The sequence below is a fragment of the Globicephala melas genome, chromosome 14 (assembly GCF_963455315.2).
Source record: "Globicephala melas chromosome 14, mGloMel1.2, whole genome shotgun sequence".
Taxonomy (NCBI): Eukaryota; Metazoa; Chordata; class Mammalia; order Artiodactyla; family Delphinidae; genus Globicephala; species Globicephala melas.
Genome location: NC_083327.1, coordinates 28925481 through 28944097, shown reverse-complemented (window position 1 = coordinate 28944097; position 18617 = coordinate 28925481). Strand labels below are relative to the sequence as shown.

The 18617-nt window shown below is 36.5% G+C and overlaps 1 protein-coding gene across 1 annotated transcript in view; it reads left to right on the top strand.

The window, feature by feature from the left end:
• Window positions 1-18617, top strand: part of MMS22L (MMS22 like, DNA repair protein) — a 139792-nt gene that overhangs the window by 78774 nt on the left and 42401 nt on the right. The window contains exon 15 of the mRNA XM_030883001.2: window positions 17177-17370. Coding sequence (XP_030738861.1) covers window positions 17177-17370 — 194 coding nt within the window. The remainder of the gene's footprint in view (window positions 1-17176; window positions 17371-18617) is intronic.

Sequence of the window (18617 nt, the reverse complement as noted above, 5' to 3'; positions counted from 1 at the left end):
TAGATGTTCCATAGGATTTCTCTCAACTATTGTCCTTCAGCATTAAATTTTTAGTTGATTATTTTTAAGTTTTATATATAGCTGTGCATGGCTGTTTGGGGTTTCACTTCCTTCCTGTTTACAATTTAGAATGATCTGTGACCTGTTACCTTCTCTCAATGCCCATTATGCATCCAGCTAGTATTCTCTTAAATTTGGGAGTGATGACTACTTTCTAAAGCATCATAACTTGAAATCTGGATTTCTATTAAGGGAAATTTCCAGTAAAATGAGGTAGTACAGTGTCTGTTCTATTGAAAGGGGGGAAGAAACACTTATTTGAAACACAATACTCTCACTTTGGAACGCTTTAAAAGTTGTGTTGTTTTATAGAAAAGTTACACATAAGTGTTAAATAATATTTTCTAATGAACTTCAGAAACCTTTTCTATAAATTTTTTCTGAATATCACTTTTGGCCAACACATGGTATGGTACGACAGTAAGAGTTGGAATTCCCTGCCCCCATGTCATTGAACGTGGAATTACGGACCACTGTTAAGCTTGGATGCATTTGAGTGATAGTCAGCTACGACAGCGGGAGGAATTCGGCATCATATATTGTTTGCTTGTTAATATGCATTAAAGATAATGAGCTAAGAAATTTTAAACCAGTTTTATTTGCTGTTGTGGGGGACATTTTGGACTCCTCAAGAAAAAAAAACCAATGGTCAGAAACGAACTGCTTTGTAAAGTTGGCAGGCAGTCATCACATTTCTCCAAAGAGAAAATTGTTACCCTGTAATAATCAGTCTAATGAATTCAGAAATTCATTGATTGTCCTAGCTCTGGGTAGATTAGGTAGAGACTTGCTTCAAGGAGTGGAATTTATGAAATGTTTGCTGCATCCACCAAACAGAGCCGCTATAATACAGCTGCCTCCTCAGTGGTTTGCTTTGATCCTGTGGAATGAAAGGACAGGAGGATCAGCTCAGGTCTAAATGAGATTACAGCTGGTTCTGCAGCTTATCTGGTCTATTGCCAACTAGTGTGGCTTTGCACGTCCTAAGGGGTTTACAACAGAAACTGTTTATTGAGTATCATCGGTTTACCCAACACAAGCAGGCTAATCCTTCCCAGCCTCAGCATGTTGTAGAATTGTGCAGGAGCCAAACCAAAAGCTGGTGTAGCCACACCCTCTAGAGCCCTTTGTCTCACTCTATATTGATTTTTACCTGAGTTAAAGATGGTAAAAAAAATAAAACCAATAACCAGTCCTATTGTGAGCAAAAGGTTAATCTTACCTAAAATCTTACAAAAAACATCTGTTAACCCTAGAACAGACGACCTTCTTTTTTTTTTCCGTTTTAGACAAGTGGGATTTTCTAGTTTCTAATTGTGAAGAACAAGATAAGAGAAACAGCTTAAAAGATCTTGCTAGATATTCCAAGTTAAATGCTTAAGTCTCTTCTAGTAGTACTGTAACAAATAGCTTTGTGTATGGAATATAGGATGACTTATTTCTAAATAGTAAGTTTTTGCTTTATATCCATTGTGCACTCTGCAATTATTTTTTAGTGTGGCAAACAAAATGCATGAAAGCAAGGCTGGAAACCTTAGTTAAGGAAAAAAGCTCAGCTATCATAGTTAATAGCCAATAGTAATTTTGCCTGATGATCCCTTGATTAGCAGTATATTTCTTTAGTGAATAAAGACTGGTGATTATGAGTATTATAAAGATATTCCTATTATAAATAATCCTATGTGTGTTTAAGTTTTCTTTTACTATTTTATTAGGTATGTACTTAAACCTTCAGGTGTAAGATTTTAATTACTACAATCTTTTCTTGACTAGGGATCCTTAGTATGGCTTATAGAGGAAAATGATTTGGTGTCGGACACATCTGGCTTACAACTCCATTGCCGTTATTTATTGATCAAGTTATTTAACCCCTCTAAGTCCATTGTTTTCTTCATCACCAAACTGGAGCTACTATTTACCTTGCAGTATCTAAGCGAACCAAATTAGAACGTAGTAGAAAGTAACACTGAGTTAATCACGTTAGTCAAGGCTACTGTAGTTGCTCAGGAGCCCAAAGGCATTGAAGATTATGTCCATAGAATCCCTCCCATGATGCTAGAAAGGATATTTAAAAGTTGTAGTGCAGTAATCATGACAGCTGTGCTCTTCATCTACAGATCAGAAACACCCTTCGCCGTTTTTAAAGGTGTCTAAATCTCGGGCAGGTGGATGGAGAGGTCGCCAGCTAAATAACTTTCCCTTTGTTCACAGCCATGAGTATGAAATCTAGGCTAGTTTAAAATTTCTAAGAAGGCCTGAATAGTAAACTAGTATTTAAGATAGGTGGGTGAGCCATGTATTTATGTTCCATCCTGCTTGAGTGATTATTCGGTTGCTACGTAACACAGTGATAGATGTGTAAATACCGTCAAACTGTATTAAGTGCTAAGTAAAAGACAGAGGTAGATTGTTTAAGAAGGGTTCAGTGGCCTCTCAGTTTACTTTCTCCTAATTGGCAATGAACATGTATCCGCAGCTATGTGTAAGCACAAAAAAGTTACTATGGAAACATTTGGAGTCTTTCTAAATGTACCGTGTGATGGAATCAGCTAAGACTGATGTTTATCTTAAACACGTAGCTTGTCCGATATTTAAACCTAATGGACAGATGTGTACCAGTTGAAAATGTAATATTTATCCAGTCATTTCTATTCTATCAAGTCTAGCTCTAAAAGCAATAGGTTGTACTCATAAAGTAATAAATTTTTGGTGCATTTGGAGATAAAGGCTATTGGTGGTGATTGCTTAAACTCTTGTTGCTCAGTCATCTGAATGGTGCAAATCAAAGCATTTTGTCAGACCGTGAGAAGTTTCACCTAGATATTGCCTCCCACACAGGCGGGTCACCATATAAATTACGTTCAGGGTTTTACAGCATAGCTAGTGCTGGAAGTTAACTTGATGCCCAGTGGTAGAACTCGTAAAACATTTTCCTGTTAACACAACCAGGCAGAGTTGACATTGTTGATGGTGGGTTCGATCTAATAAACCATTGGTTCTAACAGTGATTTTTACTGTGTTTCAGAGGTGATGATGATACAAGTTTAGTGATGCAGCAGTTCTTCCTGAATGACAGAAAATTAGCTCTAATATCTATATTACCAAATGCTGAGAACAGTAGGAGTGGGGAGTGATTGAAGCCTAATGTAACCTCATGTTCTGAAAGATGATGAATTACAGGAACACACTCTTTAACTCGATGTATACCTTCTTCACAAAGAAAAATACTGATTTTTCTCAAAAGAATGTGTTCTATGTCATCTGCTGGAAATTGGGAAATAACCTTGTTATTAGAATATGTAGGCTGTGCCCGCCTTTCAGAATCTTGTACACAGGTGTTTTTAGGCTGATTATCATTTCTGAAAGGAAAGCAGTTTTACCTTTGGCTACCTTTTTGTTTCTGTGTTCTCTAAAGTTACTTTCCTATAAAGACATTAAGCTTTATCAAACGTTTCTTAATTAAGAACCACAGTAACAAAAATCTAAACTTTTTTTCCCCGTAAGAGTAAATTTCAGGGGTTAATTTTCTTCTGGTGGTTAAAAACAATGGGGACTATTTTAAAGTTTATTTTGAAATATTTCTTCTTTGGTAATAAAACTTCATCTTTTCTTGTTTGAAGTAAGTAACTATTTCTAGTTAAAATTCATAGGATGCTAACAAAGCCCTACTATTTTATCTCTGTAAGCAAGAGTCTTTCCCATTCTTCCTTTTTTGGTGCTGTATCTGCTGTTTTAGCCCTGTTGCACATTTATACACAATTGGTGATCTTCCTGTAGTTTGGTTCCATTTTATGAGATATCACAGGTATTTTACTCAACTCGTTAACATTGCTTACCCCAGTTTATGCATAATTTTTTTTTTTACATCAGGAGATGAGCTTTTTTGATGTGCAGATAAAGATTATCATTGGTGCTACACAGATGAAACCTGTCATATACAAATAGCAATGTATCAAGCCCTAAACCTGCAGACCAGATAAATCAACTCATATGCTGAAGCCTTGCAAAAGGAAATTAGTGATAAAACAAAAGCCTTTGAGGCTCTCAACCCTAGTAATGGAGCTTCATAATAAGCCCCGCAGATCATTGACTCAAGGAGTAATCTTAGGAAAACTCTTTTCCCCTCTATCTTTTCCTTTCTTTTAAAGAGCTATAGTAAACATGGCAAATGGCATCTCTGGAAAGAAATGCATGTGTAACTAAGGTATCTGGAATAACTACCAATTAAAACTAAGAAATTTATGGACTGTTAAATACAGGTTTGTTCCAAAGAAGTTTATACATTTATTTATTTTGATGATTGATCTTATACATTGACTAGTAACAGCTTTTTCTGTATAGAATTCAGATTAAGCTTTCCTTTTAAATTAGTGTATTTGATACACAGGTTACACCTAGGTTGTTGAGGACGGGAGAGGCACAGAGTGAGGAAATGAAAAGGAGGGAGAAGAGGAGTTGGGGTTGGAAATCTAGAGGAAGCATGTAGTGGGAATGGAAAAGAGACAGGATCTAATTAGTGGGTTTCATTCATTTGAGGCAAACCCTTTTGAGAGTGAAAGCTGTAGTCTCTCTCGTCATAAAAATAAATACATATACACAAAACGCTAGACATAATTTCAGGGGGTTTACAGACTTCTAAAACCCCAGGCTTTTCATTATATTAAAATAGTGACTGAGCTATTATTTCTGTTAAGGGTTTGGTTGTATTTTTGGTAAAGAATATTCTTTCTTAAACATCCCTATGTACTTCTTAACTCTTTTGCTTGACTGAGTTTTGAAACCTGAAAATGTAGTCACTAGTGGAGCTGATGATGAGGTTTTTTAGATCCATTATCACAATTGGCAATGGTCGGTAGTGTCTTGTTTTGTAATTTACTACATTTCTTGAGTGTAAGAGAAATATTGAGGATGCAGAATGCCTAAGAGGTTTTAGAAAAATTATTATCAAGGGACACTACTTTTCCCATTGCATTAGTTATTATAATTATACATTGGAACAATCTGCTGACATAGAATTGGATTTGATTTAATTGGAAGAGAAAAAAAGACTGAATATCTTCAATATTTATTGATATACCTAGTCCATTAAGGTAAATTATAGAGCAAATTTCACTGTGACAGGAACATTTGGGTTAATGTAGTTAAGAATCAGTCAACATTACCATTTGACCCTTTCTTTTTAGGAATTTATTACCACCAATTAGGAAAAAGTACTCACAAATGGAATTTAGCCCTAGCTTACTTGTGGAATATTTGACCCCCAAAATGTTTGGGTCTTTACCTTTAATAAAATGATCCTGAATTCTTTTGAACCAAAGTACGTTCTCCCACATTTCAGCTAAACACATTTAATAAGATGTGGTATAATAATTGCAGCCGTAGGTAGAGGGTACAGCTGACTGTATACTGTTGTTTTCAGAAAAGGCTATTGGGATGGTAAGAATTAAGCTAGTTTTTGAAGGGTGCCTTTATTAATTAGTTTTAAAAGATGAACTTCATAGGTTCACAAACATACTACCCTATATCTAGGGAAATTTAAAATGAAACTCGCTTTAAAAAGCTGTCAATTATTAGTGAAATGGGAAAGCAACAGAACTGAATAAAATTTATTGAGAGTAAATATGATAATATCCATAGAATGTCTCAGTACATGCTTGCTGTAGGTGTTCTGTGCTGGATAGTTAGGAAACTAAAGTAGTTTTTCTTCAAATGATCCTTATCTTTGCAATTCATTTGTCCTAAAACACGTCTGGAATATCTGAGAGTGTTGCAGATGGTCCCTAGGAGGCTTGAAACATAGCTATTTCATCTTAAGTCTGCCTTTGCACCATTGCAGATACCACCCCTTGTTTATACTTTTAGTGAAATAAAGTCTTTGTTCCTCCTCCTCACATGTGAATTCCTAGAGTCAGGTCTGTATCTTTTTCATCTTTGAATTCCTACTTTCTACCATAGTACTTAGTATATAGTTGGTACCTGTTCTTTAGAGCATAATAAACCATGCCAAAACATAGTGGCATAAAACACCCCGAAAACAACTTTTTTACTATGCTCGTAGATTCTGTAGGTCAAGAATATGGAAAGCCAAGGATAGCTCTTCGCTGCTCCCCTGTGTCTGGGGCTCTTTTATATGGAGTAACTCAAAAAGCTGGAGACTGTACCAGCTGAAGCTAGAGGATCCGGTTCCTAGATGACTTCTTCACTAACGTGTCTAGCATCTGAGCTAGAATAGCTGAAGCACAGGCTTAGCTGTTCTGTTGACTCGAGTACTACCTATGGCCCCTCCAGAGAGTGTTCTCAGAGTAGTTGTACTTTATTACATAGCATTTCAGGGCACTAAGACTGAGTTTTCCTAGCAAATAAAGAAGAAGCTTTGTGGCCTCTTACTACCAAGACTTGGAGTCACTTAGGGTCACGTCCACTGCACTCTGTTGGTCAGAGTAGTCACAGATCTCCCAGATGCAAGGAGTGCCAAAGAATTTGCGGCCATGTTTTGAAACTACCACAGTATTCAGTGAATGGTGGAAGAGCCAGAGTGAATGAGTAAACGAGTGAGAGAGAGAGAGAGAGAGGGAAAAATAAGAGGAGGAAGAAGATTAAAAATTGAGGTGTGTTTAATATCACCAGTAATTATTGTCTCTCGTGTTGCTAAGTTTGATTGTTGATCTGTGTTCCATAATGAAGGCATTTTCCATAAATATTCTGTTCACATTATTACCTATACAGGCATACCTCATAGATATTGTGGGTTTGGTTCCAAACCACCACAATAAAGTGGATATAGAAATAAAGTGAGTCTCGTGAATTTTTTGGTTTTTCAGTGCAACTAAAAGTTGTTTATACTATACTGCAGTCTATTGTGTGCAATAATAGCATTATGTCTTAAAAATAACGTACATACCTTTATTAAAAAAAAACTTTATTGCTAAAAATGCTAACCATCATCTGACAATGCAGTTGCAACAAACTTTCAGTTTGTAAAATAATGCAGTATCTGCAAAGTGCAATAAGTGAGGTATGCTGTTATTGCAAATAAATATATTCTGATTTCCTCCTTCAGCCACCAATTCATAAGGCTCCCCTGCTCCTTTTTCTCATATGAGAATTCTATACATAACACCATTTTAGATAAGATCTAATGCATGTATGCTTGCTCAATTATACATATCTACTTACAGTTAAAGAGGAAGAGAACCATATTTGAAATCCCAAAAGACCAGCATAACTTTATTTTTAATTTTTTTTTAACATCTTTATTGGAGTATAATTGCTTTACAATGGTGTGTTAGTTTCTGTTTTATAACAAAGTGAATCAGCTATACATATACATATATCTCCATATCTCCTCCCTCTTGAGTCTCCCTCCCATCCTCCCTAAAGACCAGTATTACTTTAGATAGTTTATCAAAGATGTGTACATTTTATTGTGAGACTTCTTACAGAGAGGATCTTACCTCTGAGTGCCTCTAACATAAAGGACAAAGATCCTGGATCATAACTCATGATCTTACCCACCCGGTATTCTGGTAGCCGTCTAACTTGGAAACTGCCTTACTTTATATTGAGCCCATATTCTCTCCCTGTCTTACTTTCATCTATCACCTTGTACCCACATACTTGCTATTAAATTTGGAGGATGAGTTCCTGGAAATAAAGGCCCTAACTGAATATAAGCAGTCCAGGGTTATTCTAGCATTAGCCCTCTGGAAATGAGTTGTCATGGTCAGGTGATGATTGCTCTCGTCCCTAAGACATGACATCCATCTGTGTATAGTTTCTCGCAGTTTTAATGTCAAAGGACTTCAACCAAGCCTTAATGTGGTCTTTACCCTCAACCATTTCCTTGAAGGCATCTTGAGGTGCTGTAAAACTTCAGTCTTAATATCCAGCATGATACTGTTTCTTTGAGTCTTTTTGGTAAGTTTAGGACTATTACTTGTTGATCATTGGCTAAACTGTTCCCCCAAACACAGAATAAATGGCAGAAACAGACCATTAAAAAAAAAAAATTCAACTTAAGATAGTGCAGTAAGTAGTGCACGCATTTGCTAAGAGCATTTGCACTACATTGTGCTAATAATGTGAATGGTTATAGGTCGGGTTCAGTTTTATTAAATTAGAGCATAAGATAGCATTCAAACGTCGGCAGAAAATATAAAAAGGTTGTTGTGATGAATGGCTATTTGTACAGTTAACCAGTGAACGATGTGGGTTTGAACTGTCCAGGTCCACTTACACGTGGATATTTTTCAGTAATAAATACTACAGTACTACAGTCCATGGTTGGTCGAATCCTTGGGTGTGGAGGAACTGCAGATTTGGAGGACCAACTATAAATTATACGCAGATAAACCCCAGTATTTTTCAACGATTAACTGTATATGTACCAAGTCATACATACACATATTTAAGAGGTTGGGCTTTTTAATGAAAATATTTCAAAGACAAATAATATTGTAACATTGCCCTGTGCAGTTACACAGGGTGTTTAAATGCATGTATGTCTAAGGTAGTGCTTATAAGCTCCAGGTTATATTGGGAACATTTATGGGAAGATATACGTTGGGTATGTAGGTTGGTTTTGTCTCTGTTAATTCTCTCTGCCTTAAAGAATTGTTTACTTGTAGCTCTAACTTTTTAGATGTCATGGCCCTCCATGGCTTGGTCTCCATCAGTACTCTAGTTTCAGTTTCCATCATTCTGCCCCTTGACCTTTCATCTTCTGGTAATACTAAATTGTTTATGAATGTTGTAAATTGTTTGTGAGTCCCCTCATATACCATGCAATTTCATGTCACTATGCTTTACTTATGTTACTACAACTTTCTGAAACTTTTTGTATTATATTTCAGTTAACTAAAACTTCAGTTAACTAACTTTCATAATCTGATAATGGTGTGTTTACTCTATGAAGCCCTCATCAAACCCCTAGTTGGACCAAATGTTCCCTCTGTGTACATTATAATACTCTGTAGATACCTCTGTCTCCTCACTTTATTGTACGTTCTTTGAGAGCAAGGACCATATTTGATAGCATCTAATACAGTACCTCATGTAATTAATAGACATTAAAATGAGCTGAGCTACCGGGCACAGTGATTCCTTAGTCTGAATGTACTCTTGGACTCTAGGTCTAGATTTCCAAAAATTTTTGGGATTTTGTTACTTAAATTTTCTGTTTTCAAATCAAAATATACTCTCCTTGTATAGTCATTAACTGTCCCTCTAACTTTGTTTCCCTCTCCCAAAACTTAGCAATAACATAGATTGCTCCTTCTTCTCCTTCACAAAATGCCAAATAATTACCGTTAGCTTTCTTTTTTCTTCGTAAAGTAGATCAAATTGCACATTAACTCATACCTAGATGTTTATAGAAGCTTCATAATCAGTCTCTCCTGTCTCTAGTCAGTTTTTATTCTAACCCACTGTTTGCCATTACTAGATTAATCTTTCCCAAAGCACTGTTTTCATTATATCACTCCTCAGTTCAAAATCCTTCAGTGGTTCCTTACTACCTTCAGAATGAGGTCTAGATTTTAATTTTTTTAATAGCAGGCTGTACCTTAATTATTTCTGTACCTCTGGCATTCCATACAGTGACTGGCATTGAGTAACTTCCTGTGAAGTGAATGAGGAGAATATGTGACCAAACAAATATGGCCCTATTTTCTATTCTAAAATTTTTTGCCTTCTAATGCTATTATAAAAATTCTCCATTATAGTCAGAGTGGTTACTTTTTTTTTTTTTTTTTTTTTGCGGTACACGGGCCTCTCACTGTTGTGGCCTCTCCCGTTGCGGAGCACAGGCTCTGGATGCGCAGGCTAAGTGGCCATGGTGTTGTGGCCTCTCCATGGCTCACGGGCCCAGCTGCCCCGCGGCATGTGGGATCCTTCCGGACTGCGGCATGTGGGATCCTCCCGAACCGGGGCACAAACTCGTGTCCCCTGCATCAGCAGGCGGACTCTCAACCACTGCGCCACCAGGGAAGCCCAGAGTGGTTACTTTTTTTTTCCTTCCCCAAACACCTTGCTTTTTCATTTGTTCCTTTCAAGATATAAATTATGTTACTCTTCTGCTTTTGTGGCTTGTTATCCACTTTGATTTTATCTAAAGTTCTTATCATGGCTTACCAGACCCTACGTGATCTGGAACCCAGCTACCTCTTTGAATTCATCTGCTATTCCTTCTATCACCCTTTGTGCTTCAGCCAACTGGCCTCCTAATTGTTGTTCTTGAGCCCATGAAACCATCAGCCTAGGCACCTATGCACTGCTGTTTCTTCTCCTTGGAATTCTCTCCTCGCCTATATCCATGTGGTTCTCCCCCTTAGTGATTTAAGTCTTTGCTCAGATGTCACCTTATGAGAAGGTGTTTCCTGATCATCCTAGTTGAAATATTAGCCCTCATTACTCATTATCCCTATACCTTGATTTCTTTTTATCCATAAAGTTCACTACAACCTGAGGTGTTCCACATCTGTGTTTGTTTAATTATCTGTCTCTTTTTAAAATGTAAGCTCCAGAAGGGCAGAGGCTGTGTTGTGTTAACTTTGTATCCCTACTGCTTAGACCATGTCTAATATGTGTTGAATTAGAGAGTAAATGTATGGAATTTATATGCCTTTGTGCTTTTAATTTCCTCTTTTTCACCTTTTTTGTCCTTAACCTGTCCTCTGAGAATCATTTCCATGCCCATTTGATTCTGCTGCACTCAATGATCTTTGTTTTCTAAATTAATATAAACCTGTACTTTGTTTTACACTTAAGCCTGCAGAGTAGAGGAATGATTATCAGCCTCCTCTAGTACAGAATTACAAATAGTCTTGCTACTCAGTGTGGTTCATGGGCTACTTGTTGCATGACCATTTCCTCATCTGTTGCAAGAATCAAATAGGACATATTCAATAAATGGAGTATCTATTACTGTTAACCAGAAAATCAAAGACTGTTCATTGAGAATAGTGTGTCAGCCCTGTTCTATGTGTTTGACTTTAACTAACTAATTTAATCCTATAGGTATTATTATTATTCCCACTTTGTAGGCAAGAAAAGCCAGGAAGGTAACTGCTTGAAGTGTGGTCCATGGGCTTGCAAAATCGGCCTACTTGAAATGTAGATTCTCAGGCCCCTCCCCAGACCCACTGAGTGAGAATTTTTTTTTTTTAAGTAATATACTTAGGGCCAAACTTGAAGATGCAGTAGGATCTTCAGTGAGGCTAGAACTTTAGTATTTCTAGAAAGCTCTACAGATGATTTTGATAATAGTCAAGATTGATAACTACTGAAGTAGATCCTTGTTATTAGTGTACCATAAAATGCAGTGAAATATCACTGAAACACTTAAGTCATTTGAGACCCATAATCGTCTATAAATATAAGACTAATACAATTATAAGGGTAATTCCTAAAAACAATCACTTTTTATTGATATATTTTCATGCTATACCCTATTTTTGGGATGGGGCAAACTACCTTACCTTAAGTACTTCATCCGTGTTATTCTATAAAACCATAAGGCGGTATTGGTATAAGCATGCTTGGTTTGCTAGGCTCAACACTGGATTCCTGATTTATTCTCTTTCCTCAGTCTTAAAAATTAACTCAATTGTGGACCACAGGAAAATTTTAAATGATCGTATGTCCTTGACCTTTAGAATCCCTGTAGAATAGTCTACATTCCCCAGAAGTGTTAAACTTTGAATGTGTGTGCATCTGGTGTGCCACTAGGATTGGATGTTATACTACTTTGTAACTGCCTCTTTTAGGAGCTTAGCATATGAATGAATGAATGCATATAGCAGTATGACATTTAAGACATGTATTACTTATTTGGGTAGTAAAATGGTATTTGAGGTAGTAGCTGTAGCAGAGTTGGCATGGTAGCCTGACTGCCTGGCTTCAAAATTTGGCTCTGCTGCTTACTAACAGTATGACCCAATCAAATGATTTATCCTTTCTGTATTTAGGTTTCTTGTCTACAAAATGGGGGAAATAATAGTATGTACAGGATTAAATTAGTTAATAAAGGTCAAAAACTTAGAATTGAGCAGGCGCATATATTCTCAATAAACAGTCTTTGATTCTCTGGCCATAATAATAATTATTCCATTTATTGAATATCTCTTATTAAGAATTCTTACAGCAGTTGAGGAAATGGCCATGCAACTAGTAGTTGAGAGAGTAGGATTTATACTCTGGTGTGTCTGTCTCTAAAGCCCATGTGTTTCTAGATAATGCTCTACTGCATCTATGAACGTGGTTATTAGGAATTAGAATCAGTAGCAATGAGACTGAAGTAAATATTATCTTGCCTTATAGTCTACAAATTGTTTTTACCTAAGTGGTGTGATTTGAAACTTGAGCAGCTCTGTGGAGGATAGTAGGGTATTATTCCCATTTAACAGATGAAAAAACTAAGTCTGTTTTCCAGGGTCACAAGCTGGCTCTCTCCTAGACAAGTTCATTTGGATAATTTTCCGTACCTCTTGAGGAGCCTTTTTAATGCCTTAATGGTGCATTATATGTGACCAGAAGCATCATTGCCAGTACTGGGCTTTTTATTTGTTATAATCCCTCGATAGTCAAAACAGCCAGCAAACTCCTTGCCTGGATCTCACCTATTCACTCAGTTGTTACCACCCACTCACCTCCTCGTCCACATACACACAAATGCACTGAGGTGCCATTACAGGGAGACACTGCTGGGTGTGCCTGAGCGGCTGCTTGCCAGCTTGGTTTCTGACTTATTGCCTCTCCCTGAACACTGGGCATGCACAGAATTGGGGGTCAGAACTTAAGCTACTATCATTTCCTAGTGAGGCTTTGCACTATTCTCTGTATGCCTGGAGTCTGTTTTTGTTTTGTTTTGTTTTTATTTTTTGAAGACAGGATTGGGTTGGATGATTTTTAAGATACCTTCTAGCTTTAAAACTTTGGGGTTTTTTTGTTTGTTTTGTTTTCTGGTAATGTCATTACTTTGGTTATGTTATATTCTTTCTGGGTAGTAGAGCAGATTATAGCCCTATTTTATAGATGTGAATAAGAATGACAAGAAGATCCAGAGTACCTAAGGTTTTTTTTTAGTGAATTTAGCTGAAACTAAAAATTGTAGAGTATCCTGATTCCCATCCAGTTTTCCATTAGTTAGATCAATCAGGCACTTGGAGTAATTACTCATAGTGGTTTAGAACAACTTTTTTTAACTTAGAACTTCCCATTATATTTTTTACTAATATAGATTGAAGAAAGTTGGCAGGTTTTGCAGTAGAACTAAAAAAGGAATTCAGTTGTTAATTGTTGTTAATCCCTTGCTTTCTGTTAGCTCTTATCACTCACATTTATTATATTATGCTTTTTCTATGTGGTGCAAGGTCCATCAATAGACGATTTTTCTTTACATTTTGAGGCATAATATGTTAGAAGTATTACATATGCAACTATGACTACCAGGAAAATGATGTACAGTATGTCATACCTTGTTCTATAGTTACCAGTTATAGGAGAAGCAAGAGCATACAAAGATGAGAAGTAAAACCTAGATGTAGTAGTCTAATAAGTGTTCCCAGAACCCTGTCCAGGTTATTAGGGAGGAACAATGCCTCAGAGACCAGGCTGGCAGATAGCAGCAGTCAGATGCTGCAGGTTTCAGTGCGTCTTATGTGATAGATGCCTCAGTACATTTGTGTGTCTGTGTGAGGGTGGGAAGGTTGAGGGCAAGATGGATGAGTGAATATGTGAAATCACAACAGGAAGTAACATGAAGATAAAAACAGGAAAACAAATCCTGGAAAGTGGGGCACAAGAGCAATTGGATACAGGAAACAGGAAAGTGCTTGAACTTAATGAGGTAAGCCAAAAGAGGCAGGATATCAGAGCTAAAATAGAAGCGTATGAAAACCTGGATAACTAGGTATGTAAAAGTTTGGGTGTTTTCATAGTGTAGCAATAGGTTCCTAAACGCTTTTATTATTTTTTTTTAATTTGGCTTCATTATGTCTTACTTGCAGCACACGGGATCTTTGTTGTGGCATGCGGAATCTTTCGTTGTGGCGCGCGGACTCAGTAGTTGCGGCACATGGGCTCTCTAGTTGTGATGTGCAGGCTCCAGAGCGCACGGGCTGAGTAGTTGCGGCATGTGGGCTCTCTAGTTGTGGCGCGTGGGCTTAGTTGCCTCACCGTATGTGGGATCTTAGTTCCCCGACCAGAGATCGAATCTGCATCCCTGACATTGGAAAGCGAATTCTTAACCACTGGACCACCAGGGAAGTCCCCCCCTAAACACTTTTGAGGACATTATTTCATGTGATCTTCACAATAACCCTGTTGGGTGGATGATAAATGATTGTTCCTAATCTTAACTCTCTAGAAAGCAAGAATTGGGGAGGTTACTCATTTTTTTTTCAAGGTCACCCAGCTCACAGTAGCTTTGCTACTAACCAGCAGCTTTACCCAACACAAGTGTTACTTCTATTGCCTCAGTTTCCTCATTTATAAGATTTGAATAATAATTGTACCTACCACATGGGGTGAGAAACAATGCTTACAAAATAACTAGCATGGTGCTTGGCACATGGTAAATACCAATAAATGCTAGATGTTGCTACTATTTCTACTATAAGAGCTGCAATTTGAATAACTTGATGTTCAGCAGATTTTATTTTCTGCTATAATGTATTGCATCTTTTAGAACATAAGTGGGCTGGTTATCTGTATTTCCACATCTGTGTATTTCCAAAATGATTTTAACCCATGTTAAGTTAGTCTTTTACTCAAAACATTTGCCCCTGCCTCTTCACGAGGCAAAGAGCTACATGCGGCTTGTCTAGCTTCTTTTCTTAGGCTTACTAAAATTTCTTAACCCAAGTAGGGAGAGAAGAAAATTGATCAATATTTAAACCGTGTGTGTGTGCGCGCATGTGCGTGCATCTTAGCATATAAGGGTGTGTGTCTTAGTGTGTAAGGGAAAAGTAGGGGCTTCAGAGTCAGATTCTGATTCAGATTATGGGGCCAACTCTTCTTAGCCATGTGACCTTTGGGCATGTTATTATCATCTTCATCATCTATAAAGAGGATTAAATGATATCCATCGTACAGAATTGTTCTGATCTTTACTTAAAGAATTTCTGGCATCATAAAGGATGATCAGGGCTTCCCTGGTAGCACAGTGGTTGAGAGTTCACCTGCCGATGCAGGGGACACAGGTTCGTGCCCCGGTCCGGGAAGATCCCACATGCCACAGAGCGGCTGGGCCCGTGAGCCATGGCCGCTGAGCCTGCGCGTCCCGAGCCTGTGCTCCGCAACGGGAGAGGCCACAACAGTGAGAGGCCCGCGTACCGCAAAAAAATAAAATTAAATTAAAATTAAAAAAATAAAAATAAAGGATGATCAGAAATAATACCCCTTCCTGGGGAATAGATTTTAGTGAGTGAAGAAATGGCTTATTTTATTTAGAAATAGTGAGTAAAATCCATCCTACCCAGATACAGTAAGTTATTTATTATCCTTTGAGACCAATGTACTTTGAAAAAGCTATAGATGGGTTTTACAAATGGTGGTATTATTTTACTTGGATTCCAGTGTCTTGAAATGTACCCATGAACTTTGCTTTGTGGATGTAGGCAGATGAATTAGTTGCCTAATGGATTTTAGTGATTTGATATTCATCTTACTCAAAGCTAAAGGACCTGAAATGGTTCTTTTGTCACTATTTCAAGTTGAAAGCATCTCAGGCAGGTTTTTACACAAAGAGAACATAGCAGATATTTGGTTAGTTTTTATGAGACTTGCTTACTATGATATTCTTTCCCCAGGCATTTGTACACTTGTTTTATTTTTCAGTACTTCAAGTAGCATTAAGTAGTATCTCATGATCATCTAAGAATTCCAATGTAGAGAGGCACAGAGTCCTAGTGTTACATAATTTATACTTAAAATTTTTACTTTTGTGTAGTTATGGGAAAAGTACGAAGATGTGGTCTTGCAACCAGTTTGATCTTTTTGTGGAATTGCTTTAGTTACATGCACTAGTTCTGTATTTTATATAGTTATTTTGAGTGTCCACTTCCCTTAGATGAACTGATTTAAAACATCAGGAGTGTTGGAATTAATGTAATATTTCCTTCTTTTTTAAAGTACTAGTCGTTTTTCTTAATGGAATACTACCATTATTGAAGGAAGCCTTCTGCCTTAGCTCCACTGGTTGGTTTTCACTGCTTCCTCTTTAATTGAAGAAAGCAAATCTAAAGATGGTATTCATGCATTTGTGTCTACCCTCAATTGAGATGGCAGTAATATAAACAGAAACAGGAATAATATCACGGTTGCACATTTAATTTTAAATAATATTATTAACTGCTGGGCATATTGCATAAATGCCTTCTATTCCAGATCACTAGAAAAATCTTTTAGTATATACCCCTCTTATGTTTCTTTTAAGGTCTAGAGATATCTAAATTTTCAATAGGAAAAAAAGGTGAGTAAATGATAAATTGAAACTTGAGACAGTATTGAATTCATGTTTTATGGATTTATGGAGAATAACTTTATTTTTTATTTTTTTCTACTATGTGAAAATGATTATAGATCTTTTTGGACCAATGTACTGATAATAAGGTTGTATCTAGCACAGTTTTATATACTAGCTCAACACCTGTGTCTGCTCTAAACAAGGAAAGTATTTTAGTTTAAAATATCACGCATAAGCCGTAAATACTCACTGTCCTCTTGGTACATCATGCCCTAAAGCTCACAGGAGAAATGGTTTTAAATTTTGTTTTTATGTCTAGATTGTAAGTAAAATCACTTGTCATAGTTGCATAGTTGCAAAATGCAAACCTTCATTCTGAAGCTGCCTGTTTCTTATTTGGATATGCCATATTAAAAAGCATATAATTAATGGTTGACATTAGTAATTAACATTAACTTTATGGTGCTTAATATGCCATCATTCATCCATCAAATAACCAGAAATGCATAATGTCTTGGCATAAAGGTTTTAATTATATAAAACAGTTCTTCAGTTTTCATATGGTGTAAATGTTAAAAGCCAATAATGTATTTAAAGAAAAATTTTTGTGAGTATTTGTCGGGTGTTAACTGTATTTTTATTTCTTTTTAGGAGTATGCATCAACAATTGTGTCAGGAACTTCAGAGGGAGAATGTGGACCTCATTGTGCAGTCTTCATTATCGGCTAAAGAGCGCCACCTTGCTGCAGTTGCCAGTGCACTATGGAGGCATTTCTTTTCATTTTTGAAGAGTCAGAGAATGTCACAGATAGTGCCTCCCTCACAACTCGCGGATGCAGCTGCAGGTCAGCGTTGTTAATTTGCTAATTAGTTTCTCATTTTGCAGACTGTCAGTTTTTTCTTCTGTCTGCTTGGTAACAAACCCTTATTTTATTATGGTGCAATAAATATTTTGTCAACCAGAAAGATGAAAAGAGGTACATATTTTAAAATTAGGAACCTTTGGCTTGTTTATTATTTTCCTCTTAGTAAAGGTAAAAATTAAGTGATCATTTTCTAAAAACAAAAGATCACTTTTAACCTTAAAAATATTGAATGTACGTGAACTTTTCTTATGCATGCATTATTCGGAAAGTAAGGCAACATTTGATTTCTTCTAGTTCGAGTAGTTTATTTTCAAATTGTATGTTCAGATATCTAGTATAAGATGAAGTTGAATAAAGAGCAATAAAGGATGTAGCATGAATTCCACTTCAACATCAAGCAGATGAGCCCAGAATGACATGGAGTATAGAGAATGTTATTGTTCTGACTTCATTAGATTCTATTTTAGGTTGTAATTTTTACTTAATTTGATTATTAGCCTATGGACATGTCCTTAGGCTTTAAGGGACTCTGAATCAGATGAAATTATAGGCAAGAATTTGCATATATGTGCATATATGCACTTTCCCAAAAAGAAGTCATTATCTTTCACAAAGGGATATATTTTACCCAATGTATGTTAAGAAATACTGGAATAGAGAGAGATCAATATGGTGACTGCATGTATTTAAGTGCAATTTATATGAAGGTATTTAATGTATTTAAATATTAACACTTTTGAAAACCTAAGATCTAAACCAAGGTTTATTTTACCCTGGTGTGAATGAGGAAAGCTGAGCTAAAAGCACAACAGAAAGACTGCATGATATAAATTTTAAAAGACCTTGAATTCTGGTAACACTTGCATAATTAAGACTTTACAGTGATACATAGATTGAAGGATTGTGACAGGGCAACGGTTTTCCAACCAGTGTAATGTCTGTGAAAATAAATATTGATATTCAGTTTAACCAAAGCAGTCATTACTAGCCGATATGACTTATCTTTCTTCCATTCATCATCCCAACTTCCAGTTAGTTACCAAAAATTATATTATACAAGTTGAGTCAGTGCTGTCCTAGGCACTGAAAATAAACAGTATATAGATATAAAGCAAAATATGTGTGGGTTTTGGGTTCGTTTTGAAATAAAGACTTCATAGGAGAGAGAAATTTCCTGCATTAAAAAAAGGTTATTGAATACCCACTTTTATTGCCATTGGGGATAT